Here is a 17,315-nt window from a genome sequence, read left to right on the forward strand (position 1 = left end):
CCATGGGCCATCACTGCTGAAGGAACGTCTTGTATATCAACCATAGAACATACAGTGCAGAAGGAGGCCATTCGCCCCATCTAGTTGCACCGACCCACTCAAGCCCTCACCTCCACCCTATCCCTGTAACCCAATACCCCTGCTAACCTTTTTGGTCACTAAGGGCAATTTTACCATGGCCAATTCACATAATCTGCACGTCTTTAGACTGTGGGAGGGAACCGGAGCGTCTGGAGGAAACCCACGCAGACATGGGGAGAACATGCAGACTCTGCACAGACCCAGCGGGGAATCGAACCTGGGACCCTGGCGCTGTGAAGCCACAGTGCTATCCACTTGTGCTGCCCACGGTATGCTGAAGATCCAGTTTATATGTATATATGGAAAATTTGGTACATCAGAAATATTAGATATTGAAACTTAATGAGTTCAAATATGCAACCTCAAATAGATTTTATAAATTACTTTTAAAGTAAGGCATTTAACAGAAGTGTAGCCAAAGAATGAGATGGGATATAGAACAAAGAACAGTACAGCACACAACCGGCCCTTCGGCCATCGATGTTGTGCCGAGCATTGTCCGAAACCAAGATCAAGCAATCCCACTCCCTGTCATTCTGGTGTGCTCCATGTGCCTATCCAATAACCGCTTGAAAGTTCCTAAAGCATCCAACTCCACTATCACAACAGGCAGTCCATTCCACACCCTAACCACTCTCTCTGATTAAAGAACCTACCTTGGACAACCCTCCCATATCTCCCACCCTGAATCTTATAGTTATGCCCCCTTGTAACAGCTACATCCACCCGAGGAAATAATCTCTGAACGTCCACTCTTATCTATCCCCCTCATCATCTTATAAACCTCTATTAAGTCACCTCTCATCCTCCTCCGCTCCAAAGATGTTGTCAAGGTGACTGAAAGCTGCTTCAGACAGTTGGTTTTCAGAAGTGTCCTAAAGGAGGGGAGAGGGTGGTCGGAGAGCTTTAGGTAGTTTAGATGGCAGTGCAAGTTCAAAAACTTTGGAGAGGAAATGACAGTTCTCGATAGGTGGTGGGTTGCGAGGGCAGAGGAGTTGATTTGTATTTTTTTTTTGAAGTGGGATGATTAATTTTAGTCAATGAGAGGGACAGTACTGCAAGAAATAGAGATATTTACAATATCAGCTATCCTGGGGACCAAGAAGGAAAGTGGAATCTAATTTTGCGGAATGGGATCACAGGAGGTGGGGTGAATCTGTGGATAAGGTGATCTGAGAGAGGATATGAGTGATGGAGAAGGGGAGATTTGGCTAGGTGGGCAAGGTCAGGGTGGGGCAGAAACAGCTGAACATATGGTCTTGATTAGAAGCCAATAGGTTCCTTGCATTTATTCATGAGTTTTGGGCATGGGAGAGATGTTTAACAAGTCAGTGGCGATGTTAGATAAGGAGATTTGTATAAGAATAATTAATTTTCTGGCTAGAAGTTTGAAATAAAGTTTGACTCTAATTATTCCTATTAGTTGAGCAGCAGATACAATTTTTTTTCAATTGATGCGAAGAAACTTTATAGCACGAGTTTGGTCCTTGGGTCCTGTACAATATTTATGTAACACTGTATCCTTTAGTTTTTCTTTTGCTATATTTGTGAAGGGTAAACTCAAAAGGCATTTGATTACAGAAAGGGATGGAAAGAGATTCCCCTTTCCAGAGAGGAGTACTTTTCATTCTAATACTGTACTTCGACTGTAAATATGCTATTAAGTACTTTTTCATGACGCATCTATGGCCCTCCCTGGTCTCCTCACACAGAGGAAAAATCTTAATGATCTTTGCTCTTGCTAAGATTTGGTTGTGAACTGTAAGGAAAATTAACCTAAACGGGTTTTAATTTTGCAATGAATGGCAGACCTAAGTTTTATGTCTTGGTACAAATCGCACAAAGTTGGTATTCAAGTATGGAATGTTGCCGTTGACTGCAAGGGGGATAGAGTATAAAAATAGTGGTGTTTTGCTACGGTTGTACAGTGTATTCGTGAGCCCATATTGAGAGTACTGTGTATAGTTTTGGTCTCCTTATTTATGAAAGGGCATCATTGCATTAAAAGCAGTTCAGAGAAGGTTCGCTCTATTGATTCCTGGGATTAAGGAGTGATTTATGAGATCGGTTTGGACCTGTATCCACTGGTATTTGGAAGGATTGGGTGTAATCGTATGGAACCATATGAGATTGTGAGGGCACTTTGCAAGGTGGTTGCTGAATGGATGTTTTCCCCTTGTGGAAATAGGCGGTACAGTTTAAAAATAATGGGTCTCCCTTTAAGATGGGTCAGGAAAATGTATTTTCTGAGGGGTGTTTTTCAAATTTTCCAATTAAGGGGCATAGCATGCCCAATCCACCTACCCTGCACATCTTTGGGTTATGGGGGTGAGTCCGATGCAGACACTGGTGGAATGCAAACTCCACATGGACGGTAACCAAGGCCAGAATTGAACCCGGGTCTTCTGAGCCATGAGGCACAAGTGCTAATACTGCGCCATCGTGCCACCCTTCTCTGAGGGTTTGAGTCTGTGAAATTAATTTTCCCAGGGACTGGAGGAGGCAGGATCATTGAAAATTTTTAGATTTTTGATGAACAAGGGAGTAAAAAGGGGATCAGCAAGAGGCTACAATCCGATCAGCCATAATCTTACCAAATACAGCAGCAGGCTTGAGGGGCCAAATGACCGTCCTCCCAATTCATATGTTGGTATGTTGTGATAAATATTTTTCCCTTTCACGCTCCTCAAAGTTATTGCAGTAGATTGTAATGGCATTATGTATTTTGCAGACGAAAGATCTTTATTTTGTAAAATATTGACTTGTACATAGGAAGAAGAATGACAAGATCGAGTTGTTGGTTGGCTGCATAGCAGAGCTGTCAGAGATGGAAGAAAACCTGCTTCTTCGACATGGAGAAAATGATTTTAGTGTCATGTTTTCCACAAGGAAGAACTGTGCTCAGCTTTGGCTTGGACCTGCTGCATTTATTAACCATGGTATGGAACCCTTCATTTAAAAAAAAAAAAAAAATTTTTTAGAGTACCCAATTGATTTTTTTTCCAACTAAGGGGCAATTTAGCGTGGCCAATACACCTACCCTGCACATCTTTGGGTTGTGGGGGCGAAACCCACGCAAACACAGGGAGAATGGGCAAACTCCACACGCACAGTGACCCAGGGCCGGGATCGAACCTGGGACCTCGGTGCCGTAAGGCAGCAGTGCTAACCACTGCCCCACCGTGCTGCACATGGAACCCTTCATAAGAATTAATTTGAATGACTAAATAGTGGTTGGATAGATGGTGCATTGCTATATTCAGGTGCAATTTTCTGTTAATTCAAAATAATTTTGTTTGCCTGAAGGAAATTCAAATTACCCAATCCTTCAAATGAAAGATTATTCTGAATCAATCCAGCAAAACATGAAAGACAATAAAAACTTAACACAACCTATTAAAATGCGCATAATTCTAGTCATTTTGAAAAATACTCTGGTTTGATTTCTGCTGACATTACAACAACTTGCATTTATATTGTCTTTACCATAGTAAACAGTCCATGGTCTTCACATGAGAGATTATCAAACAAAATGTGACACTAAGCTACATAAAAACATATTTTTGTGATGCTCCTGGTTAACAGTATCTTAAAAGAGGAGTTTAGGGAGGGAATCTCAAGAGCTTAAGGGCTGGGCAGCTGCTATAATAATCTGGTATCGTTTGAGTAATACAGAATATTTACTGAGTCTGCAGAGCTATGTGAACTGGAACTTTTATTGAGGCACACATCTTGCTGTGCTGGCTACATCTTGCATGAGGCTGCATGAGAAAGGTAGCAAAGCATGTGATACTGCATCACTTTCTGTGATGTACACCATATCTGATTAGTATATTACACAGTTACAATTAACCCCTCATACTTCTGTTGAGTCTCATTGTACCGTGTTCTGTTTAGATGAGGTAACGCCATGGACGTGGTGCCTGTTCAACCACTTGTTAATCGTGACCTTGGTCTCTGATCCAAACTGGCTTCCCTGGTTGAAAGTCTGGCAGGTTGAATGCCTTGTAACATTTGTCATAGTTTTGTTTCTGGTTGGAACGATATTTGTTTCTCTGTCCCCCTCCTTTTTTTTCCTCCAAGCCACCAGCTTGTACTTTTGACATGTGTGTGAGAGAGAGAAGGGAGTTGAGTTCTCGGTTGCCTCCCATTAGGAATTCACATGATGACAAACCATTTGGAATAGAGATGGGCAATAATTCATAAGTGGAGGTTGGATGTTGTAGTTCTTCAATGCTCTTCGCTACTCGCTGCTCTTTCGCGTTCAGTGTTAGCTTGAGGATATTTTGAGAGTTGGTGGAATGGAAAAATCCATACGATGCAGTGAACTCTTCAAATAATTAATTCGCAAACTGAAGATCCGTTATCTGAGATTAGAAGGTCTGGGATTCCATGTGTTGCAAATATCTCCTTGAGCAAGATGTTCATGTTTGAAGAGATTCATCCCAAAGAATTTCTATGGTCGTGGTGGGAAGGAAGGTGACATCCAATAGTTTTCTTGTCCCCAGACGATAAATAGCACAGAGAATACAGCTTGATATCACCCCTTCCAGTGATTTTTGAAGTACCTGGCTATCAGACGGAATATCTTTCTCTGGCTTGGCATTTTATGATGCCTAAATGTCCATGATAGGATGTTGAGTCTCAGAACTGTTAGAATGAGCACTCTCTTGTCATAGTAAATCATCAAGTATACTGAGGTACCCTCTGTTATCGTACTGAGAATGGGATTGTGTGGCATATATACCAACCGTCCTTTGACACACTACTCTCTGACCTGAACACGTTGTTCATCAGATATCTGTGCATCTCTGAATTTATTTAGATGCTGCGTTGTTGCTGGTACAGTAGTGGTTGTATTAAAATAAAGGTTTCTGCCTCTGACAACAAGAGCTAGATCATCTAGTTATGGGCTTGCCACTGGTTATGAGACAAAGCATCCGCTATATTCTGCTGCTTTCCCGGTATGTACTTTGCATCAAAGCTCATCATCCTCGGTCTGAATCATTGTACTCGTGGAGGCATTTTCTTTCTAACTCCAGAACGACACCAAGGGTTTGTGATCTATCTTGAAGTGAAGACCAAGAACATGCAAACTTTTCACAACCCCATTTGGCAGCTTCTTTCTATATCACTGGTATCCCTGTTCTGTCTCTGTCAGAAAACTGGTCTTACTTTCCATCTCTCTCTATCTGAAAGAATACAGCGCCCACTCCTGTGAAAAATACATCTGTAGCAAAGAGAGTAAGTAGATCTGGCTCATACTTAGCTAAATCAGGCAGTTGATATCAGCATCACTTGTTTGTGTTGTGCTACCTCCAGCACCATGTATTGTCCAGTTGGAACATCTGATGTAATGTCTCATTGACAAACAACTAGGTTGAGCAGGAACTTTCTGACTTGGTTTGCTGTCTCCATAAATCTCTTGAGTTTGATCAGGTTCTGAGAGGTGGAAACCCCTTGACTACTCGCGTCTTCTGTGGAACAACTCTGACACCAGATATATCCATGAAATGCCCAAGGAACTTGAAAGCCTGCTGCGGGAATTCTCATTTGTTGCTGTAGGCATTGCAATGCAGCTCGCACTTAGTGTTATCTCTCAGTGGGTCCATAGATCAGGGTGACATCCGACTCCACCCAGTCCTTCGACGATGCTCAACATTGGCACAAGAGTACAATATGATGTCAAAAGGTAATTGAAGCGAAACCTCTCAAAGTATATCAAGTTTGAGAGCAACGATTCTTCACCGAGGGGTAGCTGTCAAAAACTGCTCTTTGCATCTGGCTTTATGATGATTGAACTTGTTCCCAGTTTAGCTAAGCTCTTGTTCACATGATCTAGTAGTCGAAAGTTAAATTCACCCTTTGTTCAAATGAATAAGATCCACAGAAATTCTGATATCCTTTGGGTTTTGGCACCAGGACCATCCTTGAATACTAACTTGTTTGTCTGTCACGGGTGAAATGATCCACTGCTTCAACTTAGTCAGTTTCCTCTTGGGAGTTGAGCGCACACTGGCTTTGTTTCTCGACAGCATTACATGGTATGCTGTGAACAGCTGTGGGAATTCAGTTATGATGTTTTTGGGCTGACTTTCACAGCTTTTCAATTCCTCAACTCTGCAAATCAGATGCAAGTCGATGTAGACCTACTGCTCGAGAATGAATCACATGCAATGTTTCCATGATTTTCTTTTCTCTGCTGGCGGGTTGTTCAGTTCTCCTTGGGCTTTGAGTTCTATCTCCTTTTTATGCATGATGACTGAAGATAACTTCTCTCCAACTGTATTCAGTTTCAGAAAGAACCAAAGCTCCTGCACCAAGAGCATCTTGTTTCCTGCTGCTAGGGTATCAGCATTCTGGTAGCTTACACTTGGTTCCTGGATCAGTCCAAGGAAAGGCACTTCAGTGTCATGGGTAGCATCTATTTCATGGATAATGCTGCATATCAAAAGCTTCCTTTCTGTGTGTTCTGCTTCTTGCTTCAGCGTACAGCCTGGAAGTAGTCTTCTTTCTGCATGGATGGCATCTGGCCTATTTGGCAAGGCAGTTTTCACACCTGTGTTTTCCCTGCCACATCAAGTATAATTGGGAAAAGCATCCATCTATACCTCAGTTTTTTTTACAAAAAGCTTCTCTGCTTTTCAATTTGACATACCATACGCTGTCAGCTGTTTTTGAGATAGGATTCCTTCTGACACCCGAAATAACCCTTTGGTTTTGCTTCCTCACTTCAACTCGTCTGCTCAGTTGGATTGTTTTTGCTTAACTACAAGTGGTCAGACATGTATCATCCAGCACTCCCATGACAGCCCTGTCTCTGATCAATCCCTCTTTTGAGCTGCCATTCCCACAATTCTCTGCAGGTCCATACAAGTCATTCGTAAATGCTACATTTTCTCCTCGATCTTGGATTTGTTTATTAATTTAGCCAGCTCAACCTCGATTGAAATATAAGTAAATGGCTTTGGTTACTTCATGGCTTTTTCCTCATTGATGCTCTGCCTGATGATATCATCTGGCCAGCAGCATACTGACCTCTCTGCTCACCTTTTGAATCGCCCATCTGGAGCGATGCCGGCAATTCTCTGCTACTAATTCATCAATGCTTCGGCTTGCTTGGGTGGGGCCTGTGATTTTGTCATAGCTTTCTGGTAATGGTAGAGACATTTCCATAATTACTTTCATTCGCTCTCCCCATATAATATTTTTAAATGTTAGATTAGTGTGAATACTTAATGAGTCTGCACTAGTATGTAAACAGAAGCTTTATTGAGACACCTCATGAGAAACAAACCATGTGATGTTGCATCACTCCCTGTGATGCACGCTGTTTGATTTGCATTGCATAGTTAGAATTAACTACTAACCATACCAATGGTGGACTGAAGAAATTTGGGAATACGCAAGTGGAAAGAATTGGAGGAGTGCAGCGATATTGGAGAGTTGAAGGAGTTGGCGATTGGGAACGGGGAGGTCTTGGATAAATTTGAGTGTGAATTTTAAAATGAATTTTAAAATTGGGCATTGTCAGGCTGGATGCTCCGGTCAATGGGACTTGGTACAAGTCTGGACACTAGCAGCAAAGCTTTGGGTGAGGTCATGGTTGCAGATGGTACAAGGTGGGAGGCCAGCTTGGAAGAACATTGGGATAGTCAAATCTATATGTAACACATTAATTGACAGTTTCAGCAGATAAACTAAGGCAGAGATGGAGGTGGGCAATGCTACTCAGCTGATATATTTATTCACCAAGTTTTTAGCAAGGAGACAAATGCTCTCATGTTCTTTGATGTGGCTGTCAGCCACGCTCACAGAATTGGATATAATGGCTGGAGTGAAGGCTGGTTCCTTAATTCCATTTGTTCACTGGATCCACTTGCATGGGCCTTTGTCCACTCTTGTAAACAACCGCGTCCTCGAGCCACATCACCAACTTCTGCCTATCGTTCCTCATGTCAGTGAATTTATTATCTTTTTCCAGAAAGACAGTCGGCTTACCTGAGCTGTTTGGCTCCTTGAACCAGGTTTAATTTGAATTACGTAACCAATTTTACTGGCCAGGAGCATTTGCAATAGGAATTTAAATTAACCATTCAAATTAAGAGGTTAGAATTAAAAAATACACTTTCATTTGTGGGTTTTCTTTGGCGTAGAAAAAAGATACATTTTAATGAAGAAAGTTTGAATCCAGGGGGGAGGATTTAGCTTGCCGTTCTACATTTTTCATATCCAATTGTCTATCCTCCCCTATTTTATGCTGCAAACGGCTCGCCAGGTAGTGGTTGGCCTGTGCATATGACCCAAGTACTAATTTTCCAGAATCCAGCAAGTATTTACAGATTACTTAAAAGATGTCAAAAACAGGGGGAGGGGAGGGTCTCGGAAATATATAAGGAATTGGAGTGGGCAGGGGTCCCAATTGGGGAGGCGAAGGGGAAGTGGAATGAAAGAGTTGGGGGAGTTGGAAGTCAGAATATGGGATAAGGCCTTGAGAGTCAATTCATCCTCGTCGTGTGGGAGGCTTAGCCTGATGCAGTTCAAGTTGGTCCGTCGGGCTCATATGACTATGGCCCGGATGAGTAGGTTTTTTGAGGAGGTGGAGGACCGGTGTGGGGGACGCCCGTTCCGCACGCATGAATGCGGCCTCGACCAGGATCTTGGATTCATGTCGCATTACATTCACCCCCCACCATCTGGCCTGGACTTGCAAAATCCTACCAACTGTTCTGGCTTGAGACAATTCACACCTCCTTAACCTGGGATTACCCCCTTTCTCTGGATCTGTAATGATTTGATTATCTGCAAATGCTCGCATTCCAAGCATTGTCTGGCATCTCTGACTTTGTCTATATAAATGTTTCTGGAACATACCTCTCCATTCACCTGAGGAAGGAGCAGTGCTTCGAAAGCTCGTGTTTGAAACAAACCTGTTGGACTTTAACCTGGTGTTCTAAGACTTCTTACTGTGCTCACCCCAGTCCAACGCCGGCATCTCCACATCAGGATGCTAATTAGACTCTGAAAGCATGCTCCAAACCCATGCATTTATGATCAATGAATATTGGCAGTTGTCACGAGTGAACCTGAGCCTGGTCCTGTCTTTCTGCATGCGTTTCCCACTAGAGTTCACTGGATAGCAATTGCAGTAGGGACAATGGGCGGCACGGTAGCATGGTGGTTAGCATAAATGCTTCACAGCTCCAGGGTCCCAGGTTCGATTCCGGGCTGGGTCACTGTCTGTGCGGAGTCTGCGCGTTCTCCCCGTGTGTGCGTGGGTTTCCTCCGGGTGCTCCGGTTTCCTCCCACAGTCTAAAGATGTGCGGGTTAGGTGGATTGGCCATGCTAAATTGCCCGTAGTGTCCTAATAGTAAGGTTAAGGGGGGGGGGGGAGTTGTTGGGTTACGGGTATAGGGTGGATACGTGGGTTTGAGTAGGGTGATCATTGCTCGGCACAACATCGAGGGCCGAAGGGCCTGTTCTGTGCTGTACTGTTCTATGTTCTAATTGCTGACTTTTGTTTCCTCATCGCTGGCCTATATAACTTAGTTCCACATTGGAGACTCATTAGAAATATAATAAACAATGCAGTTTGAAACATTCTGGGTCACAGCAGTGAGAATTTCATTCTGGGCAAGGTAGCACAGTGGTTAGCACTGTTGCTTCATAGCACCAGGGTGCCAGGTTCGATTCCCTGCTTGGGTCACTGTCTGTGCGGAGTCTGCACGTTCTCCCCGTATCTGTGTGGGTTTCCTGCGGGTGCTCCCATTTCCTCCCTCAAGCAAAAGACTTGCTGTTAGGTGGATTGGACATTCTGAATTCTCTGGACAGGCACCGTGAGTGTGGCGACTAGGGAGTTTTCACAGCAACTTCATTGCAGTGCTAATGTAAGCATACTTGTGACACTAATAAAGATTTTTAAAAAAACGAAATTAATAGCTGAGGTGACCTAGCAAGGAACAGTATTCTGATCAGTATTGATTAATGGTGCCTACATCTTGTTTTGTGAAGCAATAAATTATTTTGAAATTAATTTGTTTAAAATCACAGTAATAAAATATTAATGGTTTTATTCTGTTCCTTTTCCCCCAATTTAATATTCTTTTAAGACTGCAGGCCGAACTGTAAGGTAAGCTATGATTTTGCTTTTATTTAAATAATTTTTATTGGAATTTTTAGAAAAATATATATCAACAGAACAATAATAACAATAATAAACACCCCCCGGCACCCGTAACAATGCAAATAACAAGCCCACCCCCCCCCCCCCCCCCCCCCCCAAACCCAATAAACAACAAAATAAATTAACAATAAGCAAATGAACTTAAACACTATCCCCCTAAGCCCCCTCCCCTCCGGGTTGCTGCTGCTGTTGACCTAGTTCCTTATCGTTGAGCCAGAAAGTCGAGGAAAGGCTGCCACCTCCTAAAGAACCCTTGTACCGACCCCCTCAGGGCACATTTGACCCTCTCCAGCTTAATGAATCCCGCCATGTCATTGATCCAGGTCTCCACGCTCGGAGGTCTCACATCTTTCCACTGCAGCAAGATCCTCCGCCGGGCTACTAGGGAAGCAAAGGCCAAAAAACTGCCTCTTTCGCCTCCTGCACTCCCGGCTCCACCTCAACCCCAAAAATCGCGAGTCCCCAGCCTGGCTTGACTCTGGATCCTACCACCCTCGACACTGTCCTCGCCACCCCCTTCCAGAACTCCTCCAGTGCCGGCCATGCCCAGAACATATGGGCATGGTTCGCTGGACTCCCCGAACACCTGACACACCTGTCTTTGCCCCCAAAGAACCTACTCATCCTAGACTCGGACATGTGGGCCCGGTGCAGCACCTTGAACTGGATGAGGCTAAGCCTCGCACATGAAGAGGAGAAGTTCACCCTCTCCAGGGCGTCCGCCCATGTCCCCTCCTCAATCTGCTCCCCCTCCCACTTAGCCTTCAGCTCCTCTACCGACGCCTCCTCCACCTCCTGCATCACCTGGTAGATGTCAGACATCTTCCCATCCCGACCCACACCCCCGAAAGCACCCTATCCCTTACCCCCCGCGGGGGCAGCGAAGGGAACCCCTCCACCTGCTGCCTAGCAAACGCCTTGACCTGAAGGTACCTGAACATATTCCCCGGGGCGAGCTCAAACTTCTCCTCCAGTTCACCCAGGCTCGCAAACCTCCCGTCAATGAACAGGTCTCCCAACTTCCTAATGCCCGCCCTGTGCCACCCCAGGAACCCGCCATCCATGTTCCCTGGCACAAAAAACGGTGGTTCCCCTGCAGCAGGGCCTCCACCGAGCCCCCCACAGCTATGATTTTGCTATCCTCAACATATTGTTTTCAATGAAACATGATCAGATTTGCGTTGACCAAGAAAATATACATGTTTTTTTATTTCTTTTACCCTCAGTTTGTATCAACTGGTCGGGATACAGCTTGTGTGAAAGCATTACGAGATATTGAACCAGGAGAAGAAATCTCCTGCTACTACGGGGATGGTTTCTTTGGGGAAAATAATGAATTCTGTGAATGCTATACCTGTGAAAGGTAACAATTACTGTTTCTTAATTTGGTTATCTAATATGCGGCTGTGTATCTGAATGGGAACTCTACCCTATATGTACAATGGCAAATTTGATTTTCTCATGCACAAATATCCCCAATGTATTCTGACGTTAGATTTGTAATGTTGCATTTTTTTTCACCACCAGAGGATGTCACTACTTAAGCCTGTCTACAAGGCAATGTGGGTAGTATAGCAGTGGATCTTATGGTCATGCTAAGCAGTCATGTTTTGATTTATGAATAAAATGGGCACTTACTACTTTTATGATCCAAAATTTGATGTGTACACAGATTTTAATTTGGAAAATAGGGTGGAGTTCCTTTTAGGGATTTATCTACATTTTATAATTTAGATTAGTTTATGAGTTACATTTGTTATATTTTTTTATTCAAATAAAACACATCAATCTTTATTTCTGTGTTTTTGTAACTGGGCAAGTTAGTACAATCGCGAAGATTTTCCTCTTGTTAGGCGAGAGTTTAAAGTGGCTTATGTACTTTCTCCAGGCGTGGACAAGGTGCATTCCGATCAAAACCTGGACTTCCTGACCCTGCACCAGTCATAAATAGCAAGTATGGACTCCGCGAAACAGATAAACGTTTGAACAGATTAAAAAAGTTGGGAGATAATGGAAAAAACTCTGACAACCAATCTGTGAGCTCAAACACTGATGCAGAGATTACTCAGGAAAAAGGTATTATATCATTTTACTTCCATCGGTTTCTCCCAAGCCTTTTCCAGCATTTATTCTTCTTTAGAAGTACAGTTCTGCTAACTTGCCCTACTTTGAAAAAACAACTTGGTTTTTTGGGGTTTTGGGAAGGGAAAGATCAAGGTTAATTGTAACATTTGAGTTGTTGCGCCAACCAAGATCACCCTCAAGAAACTGATCTAGGTCATAGAAACCAAGAGATTTACAGAATAGAAGGGAGCTATTCGGCCTGTATGTGTTGGCTTTCCTTTCCAGAGTAGTCAAAAAACAATCCCAATCTACTGCTGTCTGCCCATATACTTGTATCTTCCTCTGCTTCAAATGTTTACTTAGTCCTTCCTTAAACGGTCAACCAATTCTAATGAAAATATTCTTTCACATTTAACTGTTTGTTCCTGGGTTGAAGTGATGAGGCATGGAATCATAGAAACATGTAACAAATAAGGGAGGGTATTTGGCTCATTGTGTCCATGCTGCCTTGTCAAAGAAATTTGGAATGCACTGCCTGAGAGTGTGGTAGAGACAGATTCAATGGCTTTCAAAAGGGAAAGGGATGACTATCTGAACAGAGAGGAGCAAACTGAATTGTTCTTGCAGAAGGTCAGCATGAGCATGATGGACCAAATGGTTGCCTCCTGTATTATAACCATTCTATGATTCTAAACAGTGCATTAGCACTTAGTCCCATACCCCTGAATTTCTAAGTTCCTCATCCTTGGTTATCTATCTAACCATCTTTTTAAAATTATTTCTGAAATCCGATTCCACCACCTTTTTTTAGTTGGTGTTCTAGATCTTGACAACTAAGTGAAACCATTTTTGCTTTTCTCCCCTCGAGATCTGTTGTCAATGATCTGTGACCTCTGGTTATTGGCCTCTTCTGACTGGGAATAGTTTTTCTTTATATCTATCTAGTTCTCTCCACTTGAAAGCATCTATTAGATCATCTCCTAGACTACTTTATTCCAAAGAATACAGGCCTAATTTTTCTAACCTATCTTGTGGCAAGTTTCTCATCTCTGGTAACATTTTGGTAAACCTTCTCTGTGCCCTTCATAAGGCCTTTCCATCTTTCCTGAAGTGGGTTACCTAGAATTGTCCACAAAACCCCAGCTGAGGCCTTAACCAGTGATAAACGTCTTGCATTATCAATCTCCTTTTATATATCTATTCTTTCATTTATTTACAAATCCAAGGTATCCACACATTTTATTGATCACCATATCAACTTGCTGTGCTACTCCTTTGCAAGGTTTGTACATGTGTATATAGAGGCACAAAGGGCTGTCTGCTCATCTGCATTTTTCAAACTCCGGCCCCTTATTGTATACTGCCTTTCCATATTTGTCCTACCAAAGTGCATCCGTCTGCAGTACTCTGCATTCAACTCCTAACTGCTGGCGTCTACCCATTTTCATGTCATGAAGTCCGTAACTATCACAGTCACTTTCTTCTACGTTGCCAGGTTTTGTATTGTCTGTAAATATTGCTCATCCCTACTCAGCATGACGGCATAAGAATAAAACAATACAGTAGCGTTCATGTATTTTTTTTATTGCTAATCTAGGAATTGCTGAGTTCAGTTTCTCAACTCGCCATGTTCTCTGATCTGGGGAAATAGTCCTCATGTCTTAAGTCTCCCCTCATAAGGTTACTTTCTCAATCTTGATATCACCCTGATTGTTCATTGGATGCATTCTAAAAAGCATCCCCCCTTTTGACCGCATACTTCATATTTATCCCTGTTTATTTTTACATGGTCAATATGGCTCAATATTACAGAAAATCCTTCTGAACAAACTCGCATCCTTAAATAGTGGCCACAACCGAGAATAGGCATTCTAGGAACTTTTGATACTGCCATATTTACTTGAGGAAGTGGCTGTAGAAATAGTGGATGCGTTGGTCATCTTTCAAAATTCTATAGACTCTGGAACAGATCCTGCAGATTGGAGGGTAGCTAATGTGGCTCCACTATTGAAAAAGGGAGGTAGAGAGTAAAAAGGAAATTATAGACCAGTAAGCCTGGTGTCCGTAGTGGGGAAAATTCTAGAATGCATTAGCAAAGATTTTATAGCAGAGCACTCAAAAAAACAGTGGCAGGATCGGACAGTTGGCATGGATTTATGAAGGGGGAAATCATGCTTGACAAATGTACAGGAATTCTTCGAGGATGTAACTCATAGACATGATGTGGAGATGCCGGCGTTGGACTGGGGTGAGCACAGTAAGAAGTCTTACAACACCAGGTTAAAGTCCAACAGGTTTGTTTCGAATCACTAGCTTTCGGAGCACTGCTCCTTCCTCGGATGAATGAAGAAACATTTACATTGACAAAGTCAAAGATGCAAGACGATACTTTGAATGCGAGTCTTTGCAGGTAATTAAGTCGTTACAGGCCCAGATGGAGCAGGTTAAAGAGGTGTGAATTGTCTCAAGCCAGGACTTTTGGTAGGATTTCGCAAGCCAAGGCCAGATGGTGGGAGGTGAATGTAATGCAACATGAATCCAAGGTCCCGTTTGAGGTCGTACTCGTGTGCGGAACTTGGCTATACGTTTCTGCTCTGCGATTCTGCGTTGTCACGCGTCCTGAAGAACAGCGACCATGACACCACATAAGCCTGCCATGGCAATCTCTGCAAGACGTGCCAGATCATTAACATTGGTACCACCATTACATGTGAGAACACCACCCACCAGATACGTGGTACATACTCGTGCAACTCGGCCATCGTGGTCTACCTTGCATGCTGCAGGAAAGGATGTCCTGAAGCGTGGTATATTGGCGAGGCCATGCAGACGCTGCGACAACAGACAAACGGACATCGCGCAACAATCGCCAGGCAGGAATGTTCCCTTCCAATCGGGGAACACTTCAGCAGTCAAGAGCATTCAGCCTTTAACCTTCAGGTAAGCGTTCTCGAAGGCGGCCTTCAGATTGCGTGACAATGCAGAATCGCTGAGCAGAAACTTATAGCCAAGTGCCGCACACATGAGTACGGCCTCAATCGGGACCTTGGATTCATGTCACATTACATTCATCCCTCACCATCTGGCCGTGGCTTGCGAAATCCTACCAACTGCCCTGGCTTGAGACAATTCACCCCTCTTTAACCTGCTCTATCTGGACCTGTAACGACTTAATTACCTGCAAATTGGGACTATGTGGTATTCACAAAGAAGGTGTTTGGGGCCATTCCCGACTTGGAACACATGAGCTGATTGTGGGGAGGCGGGGGGGGGGGGGGGGGGGGGGGGGGGGGGGGGACTGGAACTTGGTGCATGAGCCGAGATCGGACATCTCGCGGCCACGCTCGCTGGTCCCATCATGAGGGAGGGAGGTGTGGGGTGGGGGGGGGGGGGGGGGGGGGGGGGCGAAGGTGCTGGCTGGGCTAATGGTGAAAATGGGAGGGGTAGACCCTTGGAGGTTCCTGCATCCAAGGGAACGGGAGTACTCATTTTTCTCTGCAGTCCATAAGGTATACTCGCGGATCAACTTTTTTGTGGTGGGAAAGGCTTTGCTGGCTGGAGTCAAGGGGTCGGAATACTCTGCATTGCAGTGTCAGATCACGCTCCGCATTGGGTGGATATGGTACTGGAGAAGGGGTAGCGCAGAGGCCGGGGTGGAAACTGGATGTGGGGCTTTTGGGGAACCAAGTGTTCTGTGAGAAAATTGAAAAGGTAATTAAGGAATATGTAGGTTTTCAAGTGTTGGCTAGTGGAGACTTGAGTGATGAACAGACACTTTCAACACTGATGAAGGTTCAACTCAATTTTATTAACTACTTCTAACTGACTAATACACGATGACTGTAGGTCTAAATGATGCTAACTTAAACTAGAGACCTAAGCCTTGTTTGAACCAGTTGATTCTCTCAGCACGTGGTGTGAGTCTGTGCTGGGATGGATGAGTTCTTGTTAAACTGAGAGGTAGCACCCAGAATGAGCGGGAACTGTGGTGCCCTCTGCCTTTATAGTGTGTGTGTATTCTAACTGGTGATTGGCTGCAGTGTTTGTACATGTTGATTGGTCCCTGTGTGTGTCCATCAGTGTATGTCTGCACCATGATATACTGGTGTGTATTATGACAGGTTTCAACTGTACGGGTGAGGTGTCCAAGGTGGTCGTCTGGGAGGCTGTAAAGGCGGTGGTGAGGTAATTTTGTTTAAGGCCAAGGTGGACAAAGAGGAGAGGTTGGAGCGGCAGAGGGTAATAGATGAGATGTTGGAGGTAGATAGGAGTTATGCAGAAGATGGGGACATTGCGAAGCTGGCAAAGAGGAAGGAACTACAGGCGAGCTTCGACCGACTGTCCACCAGGAAGGCAGTGTGCCAACGGAGACTAGCAAGGGGTGCAGTTTATGAACATGGAGATAAAGTATGTTAGCAGGTCAGCTCCAGAGGGAGGCAGTGGCAGGAGAACTTCTTCAGGTGAGGGATCGGGCAGGGAAGTTGGTGGTGGCTCCAGAGCTGATTAACAAGGTTTTTGAGGCGTTTTATGAGAGGTTGTACAGGTCCGAGCCAACCCAAATTTCTAGATGGGTTGGAATACCCGAGACTAGGGGAGGGTGACAGGGCTACATTCGAAGGAGCAATAATGGAGCAGGCGATGAAGGATGTGACTGAGAGGATGCAGTCGGGGAAGGTGGCAGGGCCGGATGGGTTTCCGGTGGAATATTATAAAAAAATTCAAGAATAAGTTGGCACCCCTGATGGTAGGGATGTTTGAAGAGGTGGTAGGGAAGGGGATGCTGCCACAAACATTGGGGCAGGCATCGATTTCACTGTTGCTAAAAAAAAAATAAGGATCCGACCGAGTGTGGGTTGTATAGGCCCATATCACTTCTGAATGTGGACGCAAAAGTATTGGCGAAGGTACTGGCGGGTAGGCCAGAGGAGTGCCTCCCGAAGGTGATAGGTGAGGATCAGACGAGGTTTGTGAAAGGGAGGCAGCTGTT

The 17,315-nt window shown here is 44.1% G+C and overlaps 1 protein-coding gene across 7 annotated transcripts in view; it reads left to right on the plus strand.

Moving 5' to 3' along the window:
- kmt5b (lysine methyltransferase 5B) overlaps positions 1-17,315 on the plus strand; it is a 76,789-nt gene that overhangs the window by 42,280 nt on the left and 17,194 nt on the right. For all 7 annotated transcript variants that reach the window (XM_038808196.1, XM_038808192.1, XM_038808194.1 and 4 more), the window contains 4 exons: positions 2,854-3,020; positions 10,191-10,210; positions 11,491-11,627; positions 12,153-12,340. In XM_038808196.1, coding sequence (XP_038664124.1) covers positions 2,854-3,020; positions 10,191-10,210; positions 11,491-11,627; positions 12,153-12,340 — 512 coding nt within the window. The remainder of the gene's footprint in view (positions 1-2,853; positions 3,021-10,190; positions 10,211-11,490; positions 11,628-12,152; positions 12,341-17,315) is intronic.

The sequence above is a fragment of the Scyliorhinus canicula genome, chromosome 9 (genome assembly GCF_902713615.1).
Source record: "Scyliorhinus canicula chromosome 9, sScyCan1.1, whole genome shotgun sequence".
Classification (NCBI taxonomy): Eukaryota; Metazoa; Chordata; class Chondrichthyes; order Carcharhiniformes; family Scyliorhinidae; genus Scyliorhinus; species Scyliorhinus canicula.